The sequence below is a fragment of the Priceomyces carsonii genome (assembly GCF_900007245.1).
Source record: "Priceomyces carsonii strain CBS4050 genome assembly, scaffold: Debaryomyces_carsonii_scaffold_4, whole genome shotgun sequence".
Classification (NCBI taxonomy): domain Eukaryota; kingdom Fungi; phylum Ascomycota; class Pichiomycetes; order Serinales; family Debaryomycetaceae; genus Priceomyces; species Priceomyces carsonii.
In genome coordinates, this window is record NW_026946677.1 from 690,430 (window position 1) to 703,454 (window position 13,025).

Here is a 13,025-nt window from a genome sequence, read left to right on the forward strand (position 1 = left end):
ACTTAAGAACTCCGATTTTGCCTCTAATGTGCAAATCTCCGTGTTACTAAGCCTTTTGCTTGGTTAGTATGGTCTCGCGATAAATAAATCAGTTTTAAAGCAAAAGGACAGACTATCTGTTCCCTCATCCTTCGGAAACTCAATCTCTAACGCCCTTCTGAAATAATTACTTTACCAAGTAAAACGTAATCATTTCATTCAGGTAAAAGAAGAAGGGAAAAAACGAAACATACTTATCGCTATTTATGCGCGTCAGTGTCAATCTTTCACTTGACAACAAGCTAGAGTTTTCTATCAGTTATGTATAAATATAGCCTTTTCCGAGAGGAAGAAGGATCTAATTTGCGTGGGGCCATCACGATCGATAACAGTAGTTTGGTGTCCGGCACGACATTACGTTAGATCGCCAAAACCGCAGCCCAGACTCACCACGGAGACCGTTGACCGGCCTGCCAGCACGATCGGAACGTTTATTACGGAACACAGCTGAATTCTACGAAGTCTTCTTTAATTAATATCAATAACAAATCCCAGGTCCCTGATCCTCACTACAGTTTTTATCTTATCAACCCCATTTCGGAGTTTCTACATGCCTCTGCAATCCTAATGTGTTCAGCCGTTGTATAAGAAGCGGAGAACAAAGAAATCTCGTAATTAGTTTATATCACAAGCGAATGGTAAGAAATAAAATAGAACTCCACATTTGTGGGCTCATTAGATTCAATCGAGATTGTGTATAGGAAACATGTAAAGTAAACTTTTTAAAGTTTTAAAGTTAACATCATCTTGTGCGTATAGGTCCAGCTGGATTCCTAGCGAGAAAGAATTCCGAACTGGTTTTGACCTTTTCCTGTATATAGGATGAAATGAGAGAGTAAAATGGACGTGTATTGATCAGGAAAGTGAATATTGGCCCATACTAGCTTTGGTAAAACAAAGAGAAGTAAGAATACGACTAAACGGTGCAACGCTTAAATATTCAGGGTAAGCTGACTAAAATAATTCAACATGTTTGTTTTGGGTAGAGGTGCACCAAGAATAGGCGCCTTGTTGGAGGCCAGTAGAGTCAGGCTCGTAGGCGCCAGCTCCAGACTGACCGACAAGATAGTAGCAGGTAAAATGCTAGTATTTGGACAACTGAATACATTTAGGGGGTCTGCACCGAATAATAACATACCTTTGAGAATGTTTTCGCTGTCCGTTGTTGCATCTAAAGAAAAGTATTTCAAAATATTAAAATATGCCAAACCGGTGGATACTAAGAAATACAAAGAGGGAGATTCACTGAAAGGTGTAGCTGTAATGCCATTCAAACCCAAGTATCCCGTTTACGAATATGAAGCTATGTTTTTTAAGCGTCAGAACAGGGGATTGTATGGTGGCTTACAAAGAAAAAGATCAAAAAGTTGTTCAGAGTCAGGCAATAAGAATTTGAGAGCACACAGACCCAACATTGTCAAGACCAAATTATGGTCGGAAACATTAAATAAGTCTATTCAAACTCGAGTATCAACTAAAGTTCTCAAGACAATTACGAGAGAAGGCGGGCTTGACAGGTATCTTACGAAAGATAAGCCAGCTAGAATCAAGACCCTTGGGCTTAAAGGCTGGAAATTACGTTACGACGTATTGAAGAAGAAAGAGGAAGATAGTCTTCCATTTGTAAATAAGGATGGTAAGGAGCAAAAGGTTTGGTACGTTCATCCTGATGGAAGGAATTTCATTGTAGGAAGACAAAAATTGTTAAGAGAACTCTACGAATATACCAGAAGAGATAGTTATAGACCCCTTGAGTGGCGCCTGTTTCTTTCGAACCATTCATACTTAACTTTCAAAGAAGTAGTGGATAAATTAGAAGGCTACAATTATGATTTTTCTGTCGTCACAGCCTAAACATATATGTACATAGTTCATAGAATGGAAAAATATATAATGCGTTGAAACTAATTTAAAAACATTTTAGATTTCGAATATTTGGTTTCATGTGTATGAAACTGAGTCCTCTTACATATATGGTGAATAAATAGGATTGCAGCGACGAACTAAAGATACCTGAAAGAATGTTTAACGGTTGCCATATAGTTATGCAGAGTCATTTGATTAGGGCTAAGGGCCCTTTTGTGTACCATTTTGTATACTGCATATATAAATATTTAAATGCAGGTTTTGTGTTCTTTTTTCTTTTTCGCTATTTGCCTCATGTGCTCACCCTCTACTGCGTACTACCATATTTGAAAAATTTTTAAACTCTGACTTAAGATTTTCAGATACTTCCATCAACAATTTTAAAGAAACTCTATCAATAAAGATGGCTAAGTCAGGTATGTTATATTTAATCCAAGATACGGAAGTTTGATGTTTTCAGCATTTTGATGGGGGATATGGTAACAAAGAAAACCAGAACTGTAAGAACCATGAAAAATTTGAAGGACACATGAATAGATGATATTAGATTACCAGGGTACTTTGTAACTCACAGTTATGATGACACGAAGGCACATATAATATATGTTTGAGGTCATGAGTAATAGTGACGCTGTTCTTACCATTTCAAAAGATAATATTTTAATGACGACTATTTAATGAGTATGAAATTTAAACGGCATGAATAACATTGTACGACAAACGGTAGATCGATTAACCATAAGAATCAGGATGTATAAAGCAGTTGCGCCCCTTCTTTTTTGAAATACATATACGAAAGGAAAAATATGTTCTCGTCGAATGATCCGTTTCTTATTCTATTTTTATTAAATGGTCAAACTAACAATTTTTAGGTATTGCTGTTGGTTTAAACAAAGGCCACAAGGTCAATTCAAAACAAGTAGCTCCAAAGATTTCTTACAGAAAGGGTGCTTTGTCAAAGAGAACTGAGTTCGTCAGAAACATTGTCAAAGAAGTCTCTGGTTTGGCTCCATACGAAAGAAGATTGATCGAATTGATTAGAAACTCTGGTGAAAAGAGAGCTAAGAAGTTGGCTAAGAAGAGATTGGGTACTCACAAGAGAGCTTTGAGAAAAGTTGAAGAAATGAACCAAGTCATTGCTCAATCTAGAAGACACTAAGCTTGCAAGTTTGCATTCCATATCTTTTAATCAAATTTGTATAATCATGCCTCTTTTGTAATGTCAATATATTACATTTAAGTCAAGCCTTCTTTTGTTGTAGTTCGTAATATAAAAGCAGATCCTCATTGTGTAACATGAGTAGCAGTGACATGAAGCTCGCTGGAATTTCGCTTCATAGTTTATGAAGATCTTAAAAAGAACATGTTAAAGCACACCTATAAGCTCGGAAGATTGCCATTGGCAGCTAGAAGATGGTCGAGCTCTAAAATACCACCGACACATTTTTCAAACCCTAGCTATGTCCCTCCGACTTTCGATCAAGTCAAGCCTCAGCTTTCCTCTGATCAAGCGCAAGGAAAACAAATACCTAACGGGGAATCGGTACACGATTCAATCTTAGCAAGGCATGATCGAAATGAAAAATCACTCAGGGAGCTTACTTCCTTGCTTGCAATGTGCGTTTTGGCTTATTTGGCGGTCGACAATTATACAAGCAGGATAAAACTAGAAAGAGCTAGCATTGAAACTTCTGCCATTAATCTCAAGGCACTACAGGTTCAACAAGCAAATTTCTTAAATGCTAGAAAGAAGAGAGATATACAAATCTTACAGGAAAGAAAAGACACAGAAAAGAGAGACTTTAAGATGACTCTCCATATTGCGATTTTAAGAAAGCAGTTGCTAGATAACGGTATTGAACCTATTGATGTGGAATTAGCTACAAGAGAATTTGAGAAAAGCGTAAAGATTGATAACTCTATGAAGAATATTAGTGGACAAGCTCTATGGTTAGATGACCATTCTCGTAAGTATTCAGATCACTTTTTGCTCGGCTTTCTTTAGAAATCTCGTTCATTTTTTACTAACAATAATAGCTCTCAAGCAGTACCTTCCAGATATCCATGATTATGATAAAAGGAAGATTGAAGGCACTTCAAAGCAATAAATTATGTAAATAGCTGAATAACTTCATATATTTATGGGTCTGCATATAACCACATTCACAAACTATATATTTGACACTGACAAATTTTCTTACAAAATTTTCTTCTCTTTTCTTCATACAATGTCTTTAACAGGCGCCCATTAGAGTCACGGTATATATGATATTCACATATATTCTATAATCACTATGTGATTTTTTCGTGCTCGGGTAAGCCTCAGATCAATATGTTTTTACCAGCCTAGCTATGTCGTGTTAGCTCCCTGCGATGGGCTAACTACGCGGTTCTAAACTTACATTATCTATCAGCATTAGGATATGCCTTGCAGTTATCTCTATGCGCTCTATGTACATATTCTCATACAGCTGAGTTTCACCCGATTTTCTCTGGAGTTTTAATTTAAATATCTCGTCCTGACGAATGGATTAGTGATATCCAAAGAATCTCAACCCCTACGGTGTTCTACCAACTCTGCATCTATGCGGCCCAATTCCCTCTGTTTTAACTTCAATTTAAGTAAGTTGAGCTTAGGACAGCATGTCGTCTGTTCGTCGCCATTTTCTTCGTAATATTGCTTACAGCAAAGATATAAGCTATCAATAAGCTTACTGCACTTCGATTCATTATAACCGTTTGCTTCTAGGCAGTTCTGAATAGCGCATGCTTCCGGTTTGCAAGGCTCAGGTGAATCCACGGGCATTTTCTATTACTTGTTTTTAGCTTTTCAGGAAGAAAATAAAACCATTAAACTTCATTAAGTCGAAATTTATAATTGCGATGTGAAAGATCTTCGATTGAACAATAATTTTGATATTTAATTTGAGGCAACATTATTATATATATTCAATGGTTGTATATACTAAATGCAGAATAGAAGTCAGCTTATCACATTTTTGTCTAAATCGGTGTGATAATCATCTTCGTCAAATTCACTAGGTTCGTGAATTATAAGAGGGAAGAACTCGTTCTTGGTTTGCTTTTCATCTGATTTTACCTTATGGATATAAACAGCGCAACATGCAGAGAAGACAGATACTAGTATTGCAATGACACCCCATCTAGAGAGATGCCACCTTAAACTTTCAATCTCAGACTTCATTGCTGAGTTTAATTCAGTAGTTATCTTATGGTTTGTTTCTTGTAGCTTAAGCATTATTTGTCGTGATTGTAGCGTATTTTCTGATTTCTGATCATTGAGGGCAACTTGACTATTGTTTTTCATTTGAATGAATTCATTATTCAATTCATCAGAGATGATATTGAAATCACGTTCCAACGTATTGATGAGGCCGAAGAGCTCATTTATATGCTGTTCTCGAGAGCGTGTAACATCAACTCTTAGTTCCTGTTGAGCACTCTCGAAGAGGTATCTTTCGTTTTCGAGTTTATAAAGATGTGAGTACAATTCTGATAACTTAGATAATTTCAAATTCAACTGGACCACTAAAAGACTTAGTATCTCATCTGCTTGTTTGCTAGTAAATCCAGCTGTAATTAGTCGCGTGTAGATATCGTATGTATCTAAGTATGGCTCCATGTCTCCAAATATGGTAGTCAAATATTGGTCATCATGATCATTGTCAGAAAGATCGTCTGCTTCATTGCTTAGTTTTGATTCTACCTGAGGCAAGTTTGTAGACGGCTCATCTACTTTTGGTATAGATTCTGATTCTTCACTGGCTTCGGTCTTGTCGTCTTTGGTCTCCTTGACATCTCTTAAGCCATCGATAGTTTTTGACTCATTCTTATCTTCAGTCGGCATAGAGTACTCTCTGGTGCCAATTTTCGAGAATCTTTGATGGAAGGCTATTTGTGATTCGTACATGGAACAAAATATGTTCCCACGATGTATACACCTCAACGCTTGTTGAGTCCTGAAGCGCTTTGAAATAAATAAAACACCATTCCTTAACATTTCGAGGAAGGTTCTTTTTAAATATGCTTCAGGTATATTTCACTTTAGTCAAAAAAATAAGGATGCCGAATAACGATGATATATATAAGGGGGGACGATTATGTATGCCTTTCTTTATGTTTCCAATACTTGTACAAAAAGACCTGGCTTCCAAGTAGTAAACCAATATTGCGTATTGGAGCAGCGCGAGATACAGTACTGTAGAGGAAAAATATAAAAATATTTATCAATAGATAAGGCTCGAGAGAAGTAATTAAAGCAGGTCATTACTATGGTGCCACTCTGTCTGACTTCCTCTAGGTCTTGAAAAGTTTTCAGTACTAGAATTTTCAGCGTCTTGCTTGCTAGAATGAAGATCAAAAAACCGTAGTTGACGGAGTCTGTGAAAGAAAGCTGCCAAATAGTGACCAGAAATCAGACTAGCATAACTGAACAAGCTTTGAGTTGACGTATGCATCGAATTTTCGAAACTTATGTTGAATATAAGATCCTCGTTGTTACAGCGGTAGTAAAAAAGTGAGCTTGAAAAGAAGTTAAACCCTAGCCTTCGAGTTTTCAGGTAAACTAAAGCTGAATCTTCCTCCTTATGTGTGGAATTTGAAATAAACCCTTGGGTCTGTATATTGATATCATCAGGAGAAGGTATCAAAAGCAATTGCGGAAATGGCGGTAATTTTTCATACAAGGTTCTCTCAAGCTCATTACTGTCAGTGCTCTTTAAGCCTTCGAGTATTAATTCTTCTCGTAATCTGTTATCGCTTAGGTAGACGGTCAATTTTCTGCGATCCACACAAGAAGAACTAAGGGAGTAATCAATTGAATCTGTATCATTCTTAGAACAAGATGTAATATTATTCAAAGAAAGGGTAGCTCCTGATACAACTTCAACTAACGTTATACTAGGTAATAATGCCTCGAATTCTTCAAGCTCGGACTCTTTGCAACGTTTTTTGAATGAATGCAATTCACTTAGAATGGATTGTCCAAGTAAAACTAGCTGAGATCTAATTGCTGCATCACAATCTTCTAGGTCCTCCCATACTATTCCTTCTTTTTCATATATGTTAAGTTGGGAGACAGTAGAAATGAAACAATTCCAAGTAATAAATCTACTAATTTCGCTTATCAATCTAACTTTTTCCGCAGCAATAAAAGTACTTTGATGGGTAAAATATTCATTTCTCAAGAAGATAGCCTTTTGAACTTCTTCTTCTGATGGTACCTTTATAATTCTATCCGCATCAAGAAATGGTTGAGGCACTTTGGGGCACATCAATAAAGGATAACTCTTCATGGTGAAAATTACGCCTATGCTTCTTGGGGTCAAGTCTATAGGTATACACTTTTTGAATTCAGATAAACCAGATGGTAGTGATTCTGAGATCTTTTGAAAAATGGTTTGCAATAAGACAGGACGTAAGGAAGTCAAAATATAATATAAATAATTGCATTTGTTATAGATTACTGTTATAATTGAAGTTGATGTTTTCAGCATTTTAGATTTCATCTTAGCTTCTGAAATTAAAACACACCAGAATATGTAACGAAACTCAAACAAATCTTTTATTTTCTCTTTTGCAATCAAACAAAATATCAAAAGAGACGTCCAGCCAACTAATATTAGTCTATAAATGTGAATTCTTAATAGTTCAAAAGTGCTTCCACTACTATCAGAGTCTAGTACTTCAAGTATACTGGAATTTGAGCTGTCTTCAAAGTAAGTGGCGCGGGACGATCTATCCCCTACTTGCATCATCATATCAAGAAAATTCCAACTTTTAAACCACCGCTTGGTACTTCTTTCTTGAGATAAAATCTGTACATCATCTATTTGTAAAGAGAGATCTTGAGTGAGGATCATGTTTTGATTGAATGTCATGATATGTTGTTTTTTTCTCTGATATAAAATTTGATATCCTTATATTGTTAATTTGTTGCAAAAAAAAAATTTTGATGATAATATCGCATTTCTAGATTACGGCTTATAAAGGATGTTAAAACAAAATGATAAAGAATCTATAAAGCTCAGTTAGCGAGTTACAATAACAGCTTCTCCCACAATAGAATTTGGTAGACAATTTCAATTGAACCTTAAGAGAGAGAAAATTATACAGTTCCGTCTTGTTAACCAACCTGATTTTTATCTACTATACAATAGCAATCCAAAGTGGTGACCATATATATACTAAAAAAACATAACATTGCATCTAATCAATTATTCCATTTCTTCCGTGAAACTGTCATCTTCGCTGTCAGAATCAATTTCAATGGCTACTTTGTCGGAATCTTGCGCACCAATAGCTTCTTCACTAGGAATGATTACTTCTAATTCGCCATTTTTTAAAAATTTAGCTCTAATACCTTCGAAAATAATAGGTTCTTCGAATGTGAAATGCTTCTCAAATGGAATTTCTTGATTTTTGAATTCTTTGACTAATGAATGATAATCCTCATGAATTTCTTCGTCATCTGAAGAGGAGCTATATGAGGAATCAGAATATGATGATTCAGAAGATTCGCTATCTTCGGAATCTAAGTCTGACTCTGAGTCTGACTCGGACTCAGTATATTGTTCGTCAGCAGATTCGTAGTCACTGTCTATGTTGATATTTAATTTTCCTTTTATGATCAATTTGTTCTCAGACTTCAAAAAATCAAGCTTCAATTCGTCTTTAACAATAGAAGGAATCCTTAGATTCAATTTATAAATGTTGTCGTCAATCTGAGTTAACTCGCAGTCTTTGCTGTTTTCCAAGTCATCTGACAAGTCAATCACTTCTAATTCGTCATCCGAGTCATTTGCCGTCAATAAGCAATGGTCGTCATCACATTCTTCATCAGAAGTTTCGTCACTATCAGATTCAGATTCGCTTTCACTTTCACTTTGGAAACTTTCTGGTAAATCAAATTTGTGTTCGTAAATAGTTACTCCATCTTCATCAGACGAAGAAGTTTCATCTAACTCTGAAAGCTCTGATCCTAGTTCTGATTCTGGGATCATGTCGATATCTGAAACAGAAGAATCGGAGTTAGAAGAGCTCGATTCTTCACAATCTTCGAGCCAGCTTTGTCTCACGTTTTCTAACTGCAATTGGTCATTTAATAATTCTTCGTCAGAACTGTAGGAAAGCTCAGAATCCAGTGAAGATGAAGATGAAGATTCTCCTGTCGTTCCTTGTGCAATTAACTCTGCTTGTAATTGGTCATTCAAGTCAACAATATCTAAAATATCTACAGGTTCATCGTAGGATTCATATTCATCATCCTCGTCCTCGTCGTCGTAGTACCTGAGTAAGTCATCGTTCAAGTCATACACTTTGCCATCAGCTTCCAACACATCAACTGCGTCCTCTAATTCATCATTCAAGTCAGTCATTTCATCCTCAGAAGATAAATCGAGGTCTTCGTCAGATGCAAGCTGCTCTAAGTCGCTCAAGTTGACTAAGTAAACTTCTTCGCCAGTCTCGGCATCTCTACCACCGTCAAAATATATTTCATAATCCTCCTCCAAATCCTCATCTTCTCCGCTAAACTCTTCCTCACTTGAGTAATCACTACTGTCAGATGTTGATGTTCTCTCCAATTCTTCTTCTAATTCTTCACTGCTTTCTTCGTCACCCTCGCTATCAGGTTCTTCAACGAAAACGATTTTCTTAGAAGGTTGTTCATGGAAATACTTTCTATATCCTTTTCTACCTCCTTTGGGTTTCGAGACATGAAACTTCTTGCCCTGTTTCCTTGGTCTAATAACAGTCATTTTCCTATAATAATATGATCTATAAAATTCGCTATAGTGTAAAACTGCTGGTACTTTTATAAATGCATTTAATTTTCACTTCGTCTCAGAGAAGAACAGAGAACCTTTTTTCCTGAGATGAGATGAGGTGCGTGCCACTTTCCCTTAATAGGCAAATGCGGCGCGGAATACAAATATAGAAATTGCGGCTTCTCATCTTGTAGAGTTACCCGGGTTTTGGCGAGACTATAAATACCACCATTTCCCCTATGCTCCCTTATTCTGCCCGCCAAATCTCTTTGCCTTTTGGCTTAGATCAAGTGTAGTATCTGTTCTTTTCAGTGTAACAACTGAAACGTCATCATAGATGACTTTTAACTATGTTACCTATATTTTTGGACTAGCCGTGGAGGAGACTGATGAGCTTGCTCACACTCCACCACAAGGTGTCGTTGCCATTGCACTCTTTGGCTTCTGACGCAATTCTTTTAGGTTCTGTTCGTGAGCTCATGAATTCAGTCTAAAAGAAATGTGCCCACCTTTTCATAGATAAATTAAGTTTGTAGTTAACGTAAGCCAAATTTCCATTTAGCCTTGTTTTGAGGAATTTAGGTACCATGCGACCTATTCTGCATTTCAGCTGCGTATTTCAAAATTTATTGAGTAAGGAGATAAACGTTATACCTTCATATATTAATCATTTATTATTATACGCCTCGAGTTCTTAAGATAGAAGGCGCTATTATCCTTAAAGGCTTTCTGACAAGCAAAAATTCAAAAAAATGGCCCGAAGTGGGTCCGGGTCAGTTTCAGAAAACTCATCCATGGCCAAAGACAATAGGGGAAGTGGCTTGTTTCCTAATGTAAGGTCTACAAATTTGAATCCCTTGGACGAAGAGGAAAGAGATCTTGCTAGCGAGGGTGATGGGAATACCAGTTCCATCAAGCGATTTAGGGATATATTTTTTAATGGTCTGACGTCTGTTGGTGATGATTTCGAGGAATATGATTTAGCCAGTGATGTAAAGACTACATCTCTGACATGGAGCAGTAATTGGAATGAGATGTCTACTTCTGCTGACTCGTATTCTCTAGACTCTTCAATATTGAATGCGATGATGAATTCAGAAACTCATTTTGATGGTCAGGAACGCTTAAAGTATTTGAAAACTTATGAAAGTTTAGGGAAGGCGAAACTTGCAAGAAACGAAACGAACGAGAGCAATAACGAATCTGTCTTCGGGTTGTCTGCGCTTGAAGATTTTGATAGATATAATAGACAGACCGAATTAAATGATTACATTTACTCAAGAATGAGTAAGAACATGTTGGATAAAAACTTGTTAACAGTTGTTAATCCTAGTGACCTAGCGGAGAAGTATGATATAAATAATAATTTCGAAGATGAGAAGGTCAAGTCATCAAAACGAAGATATCCTTGGCATCTTATTGAAAGAAACAAAAATGCGATGAGTTCGAGTAAAAGTGAGATAGTTACAGACGTCAAATTTAATAATGATACCGCTTCTTCGGACTCTGAAAGGTTACCGAGGACTTTGCAGCGGAAGCTTAAAGTACGACATTTACAAATGATTTCATTTGGAGGAACTTTAGGAGTTGGATTATTTCTAAACACTGGCAAAGCAATCACAATTGCTGGAGGATTGGGTTGCTTGTTAGCATTCGTAGTTTGTGGGATAATTGTTTTAGCTACATTATTTTCCTTTTGTGAGATGGTAACGTTTGTATCGGTGATAGATGGGGTATCAGGGTTGTGTTCTCGATTTGTGGATGAGGCATTCGGGTTTGCAATTGGCTGGCTGTATTTTTTAAGTTTTGCATTAGGGATTGCAGGTGAAATCGTGGCGAGTGTTATAATGTTGAGCTATTATCCAGATTTGAAAGTTCTAGAAAACAAGGGATCTTCTGCTGGATTTGTGACGTTATTCTTGATCTTAATAATAGGAAGTAATTTGCTAGATGTCAGAGTTTTTGGAGAGATTGAATATATTTCAAGTCTTATCAAGCTACTATGGGCATTAGCGATGATCATAATTATGATCGTTTTAAACAGAGGAGGCTTTCAAAATGAGACATTAGGATTCAAATATTGGGAGAATCTGAAGTCAGATTTTACCCATAATTTGATATTTGGGTTATTCAGACCATCTTTTAATTTACATGATAATGGAATGAACTCCTCGGAGGAAGGCATCGGTGGAAACAAAGGAAGATTTATGTCGTTCCTCGTTGCTTTAATGATTACTTCCTATGCTTATAGTGGAACTGAGATTGTTTGCATAGCTGCATGTGAGGCTAAGAATCCGAGAAAGGCTCTTCCATCTGCGACTAAAAGAGTTTTTTGGAGGGTGTTGATATTTTATTGTCTTTCAGCTTTCGTCGTTTCATTAAATATTTACGCTGGTGATCCCAGATTGTTACGTTACTACCTGGGAGATACAGGTATTGATTCAAGCGAATTCAGCGGGAATTACGCAATAAAGTACGTTGGAGGAGTGAATTGCAAAATTCCTTCAGAAGTTTTTGCGGGGGTAGGGAACGGGGCACAGAGCCCCTGGATTGTTGCGCTCCAAAGTGCTAGTCTATGTGGGTTCAGTGATGTTGTAAATGGCTTACTTATATTTTTTGCTGTAACATGTGGAAATGCTCAATTATATGTCAGTTCGAGAACTGCGTACTCATTGGCATTGCAGGCTAAGGCTCCTAAATTCTTGACTTATTGTACGTCGTATGGAGTGCCCTATTGTGCGGTTCTTTTTTCTGGAAGCTTTGGTTTGATATCTTATATTTGCGTTTCAAAAGCGGCTACATCCGTTTTTCAAAATCTTAGCAGTGTGGTTGCATCATCAGGTATAATTCTCTGGTTTGCCATGTGTCTTTCTTATTTGAGATTTTACTATGGTTTGAAAAAGCGACCTGACATCATGAGTAGGAATGATAAAGCTTATCCATATAAGTCTCCTTTCCAGCCATATTGCGCATACGTTGGGCTAATAGGCTCACTTGTCCTATTGCTTGGTATGGGTTATGTCGTATTTCTTAACGGTGAATGGGATACTATGTTCTTCTTTTCGAGTTATGGCACGATTATGTTTTTCGCCGTATTATACGTCGGCTACAGAGTAGTCAGAGGAACAGGTATACCAAGCTTGGAGGCATTGGACTATGACTCAGGAAGAAGAGAGATGGATCGATATATTTGGGATGGAGGTAAAGAGTATAATTCTTCTAGGCTTCGGGATATGTCACATAAAGTTTTCTCTTTCTTAGCCTAATCTTTAAGTCAATTTTTTTCGTGTAATTTAGACTCGTGTATATTTAGCTGTGTATCTACGAAATTTT

The 13,025-nt window shown here is 36.8% G+C and overlaps 8 protein-coding genes across 8 annotated transcripts, besides 1 other annotated feature; 4 read left to right on the top strand and 4 right to left on the bottom strand.

Annotated features, from left to right (window-relative positions):
* Positions 1–1,008: 1,008 nt before the first annotated feature.
* On the top strand, positions 1,009–1,893 carry PRCAT00003853001 (mitochondrial 54S ribosomal protein bL28m; the record flags this gene model as incomplete). The annotated part of the gene is made up of 1 exon (XM_062953812.1): positions 1,009–1,893. One exon carries the CDS (start codon positions 1,009–1,011, stop codon positions 1,891–1,893), a length of 885 nt encoding a protein of 294 aa, XP_062810577.1.
* Positions 1,894–2,711: 818 nt separating this feature from the next.
* Positions 2,712–3,064, top strand: RPL39 (60S ribosomal protein eL36; the record flags this gene model as incomplete). The annotated part of the gene is made up of 2 exons (XM_062953813.1): positions 2,712–2,757; positions 2,778–3,064. The coding sequence occupies 2 exons, from the start codon at positions 2,712–2,714 to the stop codon at positions 3,062–3,064; spliced, it is 333 nt and encodes a 110-aa protein (XP_062810578.1).
* Positions 3,065–3,268: 204 nt separating this feature from the next.
* Positions 3,269–3,910, top strand: PRCAT00003855001 (uncharacterized protein; the record flags this gene model as incomplete). Its single annotated transcript, XM_062953814.1, has 1 exon — positions 3,269–3,910. One exon carries the CDS (start codon positions 3,269–3,271, stop codon positions 3,908–3,910), a length of 642 nt encoding a protein of 213 aa, XP_062810579.1.
* Positions 3,911–4,456: 546 nt separating this feature from the next.
* Positions 4,457–4,711, bottom strand: PRCAT00003856001 (uncharacterized protein; the record flags this gene model as incomplete). Its single annotated transcript, XM_062953815.1, has 1 exon — positions 4,457–4,711. The coding sequence occupies one exon, from the start codon at positions 4,709–4,711 to the stop codon at positions 4,457–4,459; it is 255 nt and encodes an 84-aa protein (XP_062810580.1).
* A 177-nt stretch (positions 4,712–4,888) lies between these two features.
* On the bottom strand, positions 4,889–5,926 carry PRCAT00003857001 (uncharacterized protein; the record flags this gene model as incomplete). Its single annotated transcript, XM_062953816.1, has 1 exon — positions 4,889–5,926. One exon carries the CDS (start codon positions 5,924–5,926, stop codon positions 4,889–4,891), a length of 1,038 nt encoding a protein of 345 aa, XP_062810581.1.
* Positions 5,927–6,179: 253 nt separating this feature from the next.
* Positions 6,180–7,805, bottom strand: PRCAT00003858001 (uncharacterized protein; the record flags this gene model as incomplete). The annotated part of the gene is made up of 1 exon (XM_062953817.1): positions 6,180–7,805. The coding sequence occupies one exon, from the start codon at positions 7,803–7,805 to the stop codon at positions 6,180–6,182; it is 1,626 nt and encodes a 541-aa protein (XP_062810582.1).
* Positions 7,806–8,141: 336 nt separating this feature from the next.
* Positions 8,142–9,683, bottom strand: PRCAT00003859001 (uncharacterized protein; the record flags this gene model as incomplete). Its single annotated transcript, XM_062953818.1, has 1 exon — positions 8,142–9,683. One exon carries the CDS (start codon positions 9,681–9,683, stop codon positions 8,142–8,144), a length of 1,542 nt encoding a protein of 513 aa, XP_062810583.1.
* A 248-nt stretch (positions 9,684–9,931) lies between these two features.
* Positions 9,932–9,988: a sequence feature (Short protein (PRCAT00003860001, CUM66202.1) was converted to a misc_feature.).
* Positions 9,989–10,444: 456 nt separating this feature from the next.
* SSY1 (Ssy1p) lies at positions 10,445–12,958 on the top strand (the record flags this gene model as incomplete). Its single annotated transcript, XM_062953819.1, has 1 exon — positions 10,445–12,958. One exon carries the CDS (start codon positions 10,445–10,447, stop codon positions 12,956–12,958), a length of 2,514 nt encoding a protein of 837 aa, XP_062810584.1.
* Positions 12,959–13,025: the final 67 nt, after the last annotated feature.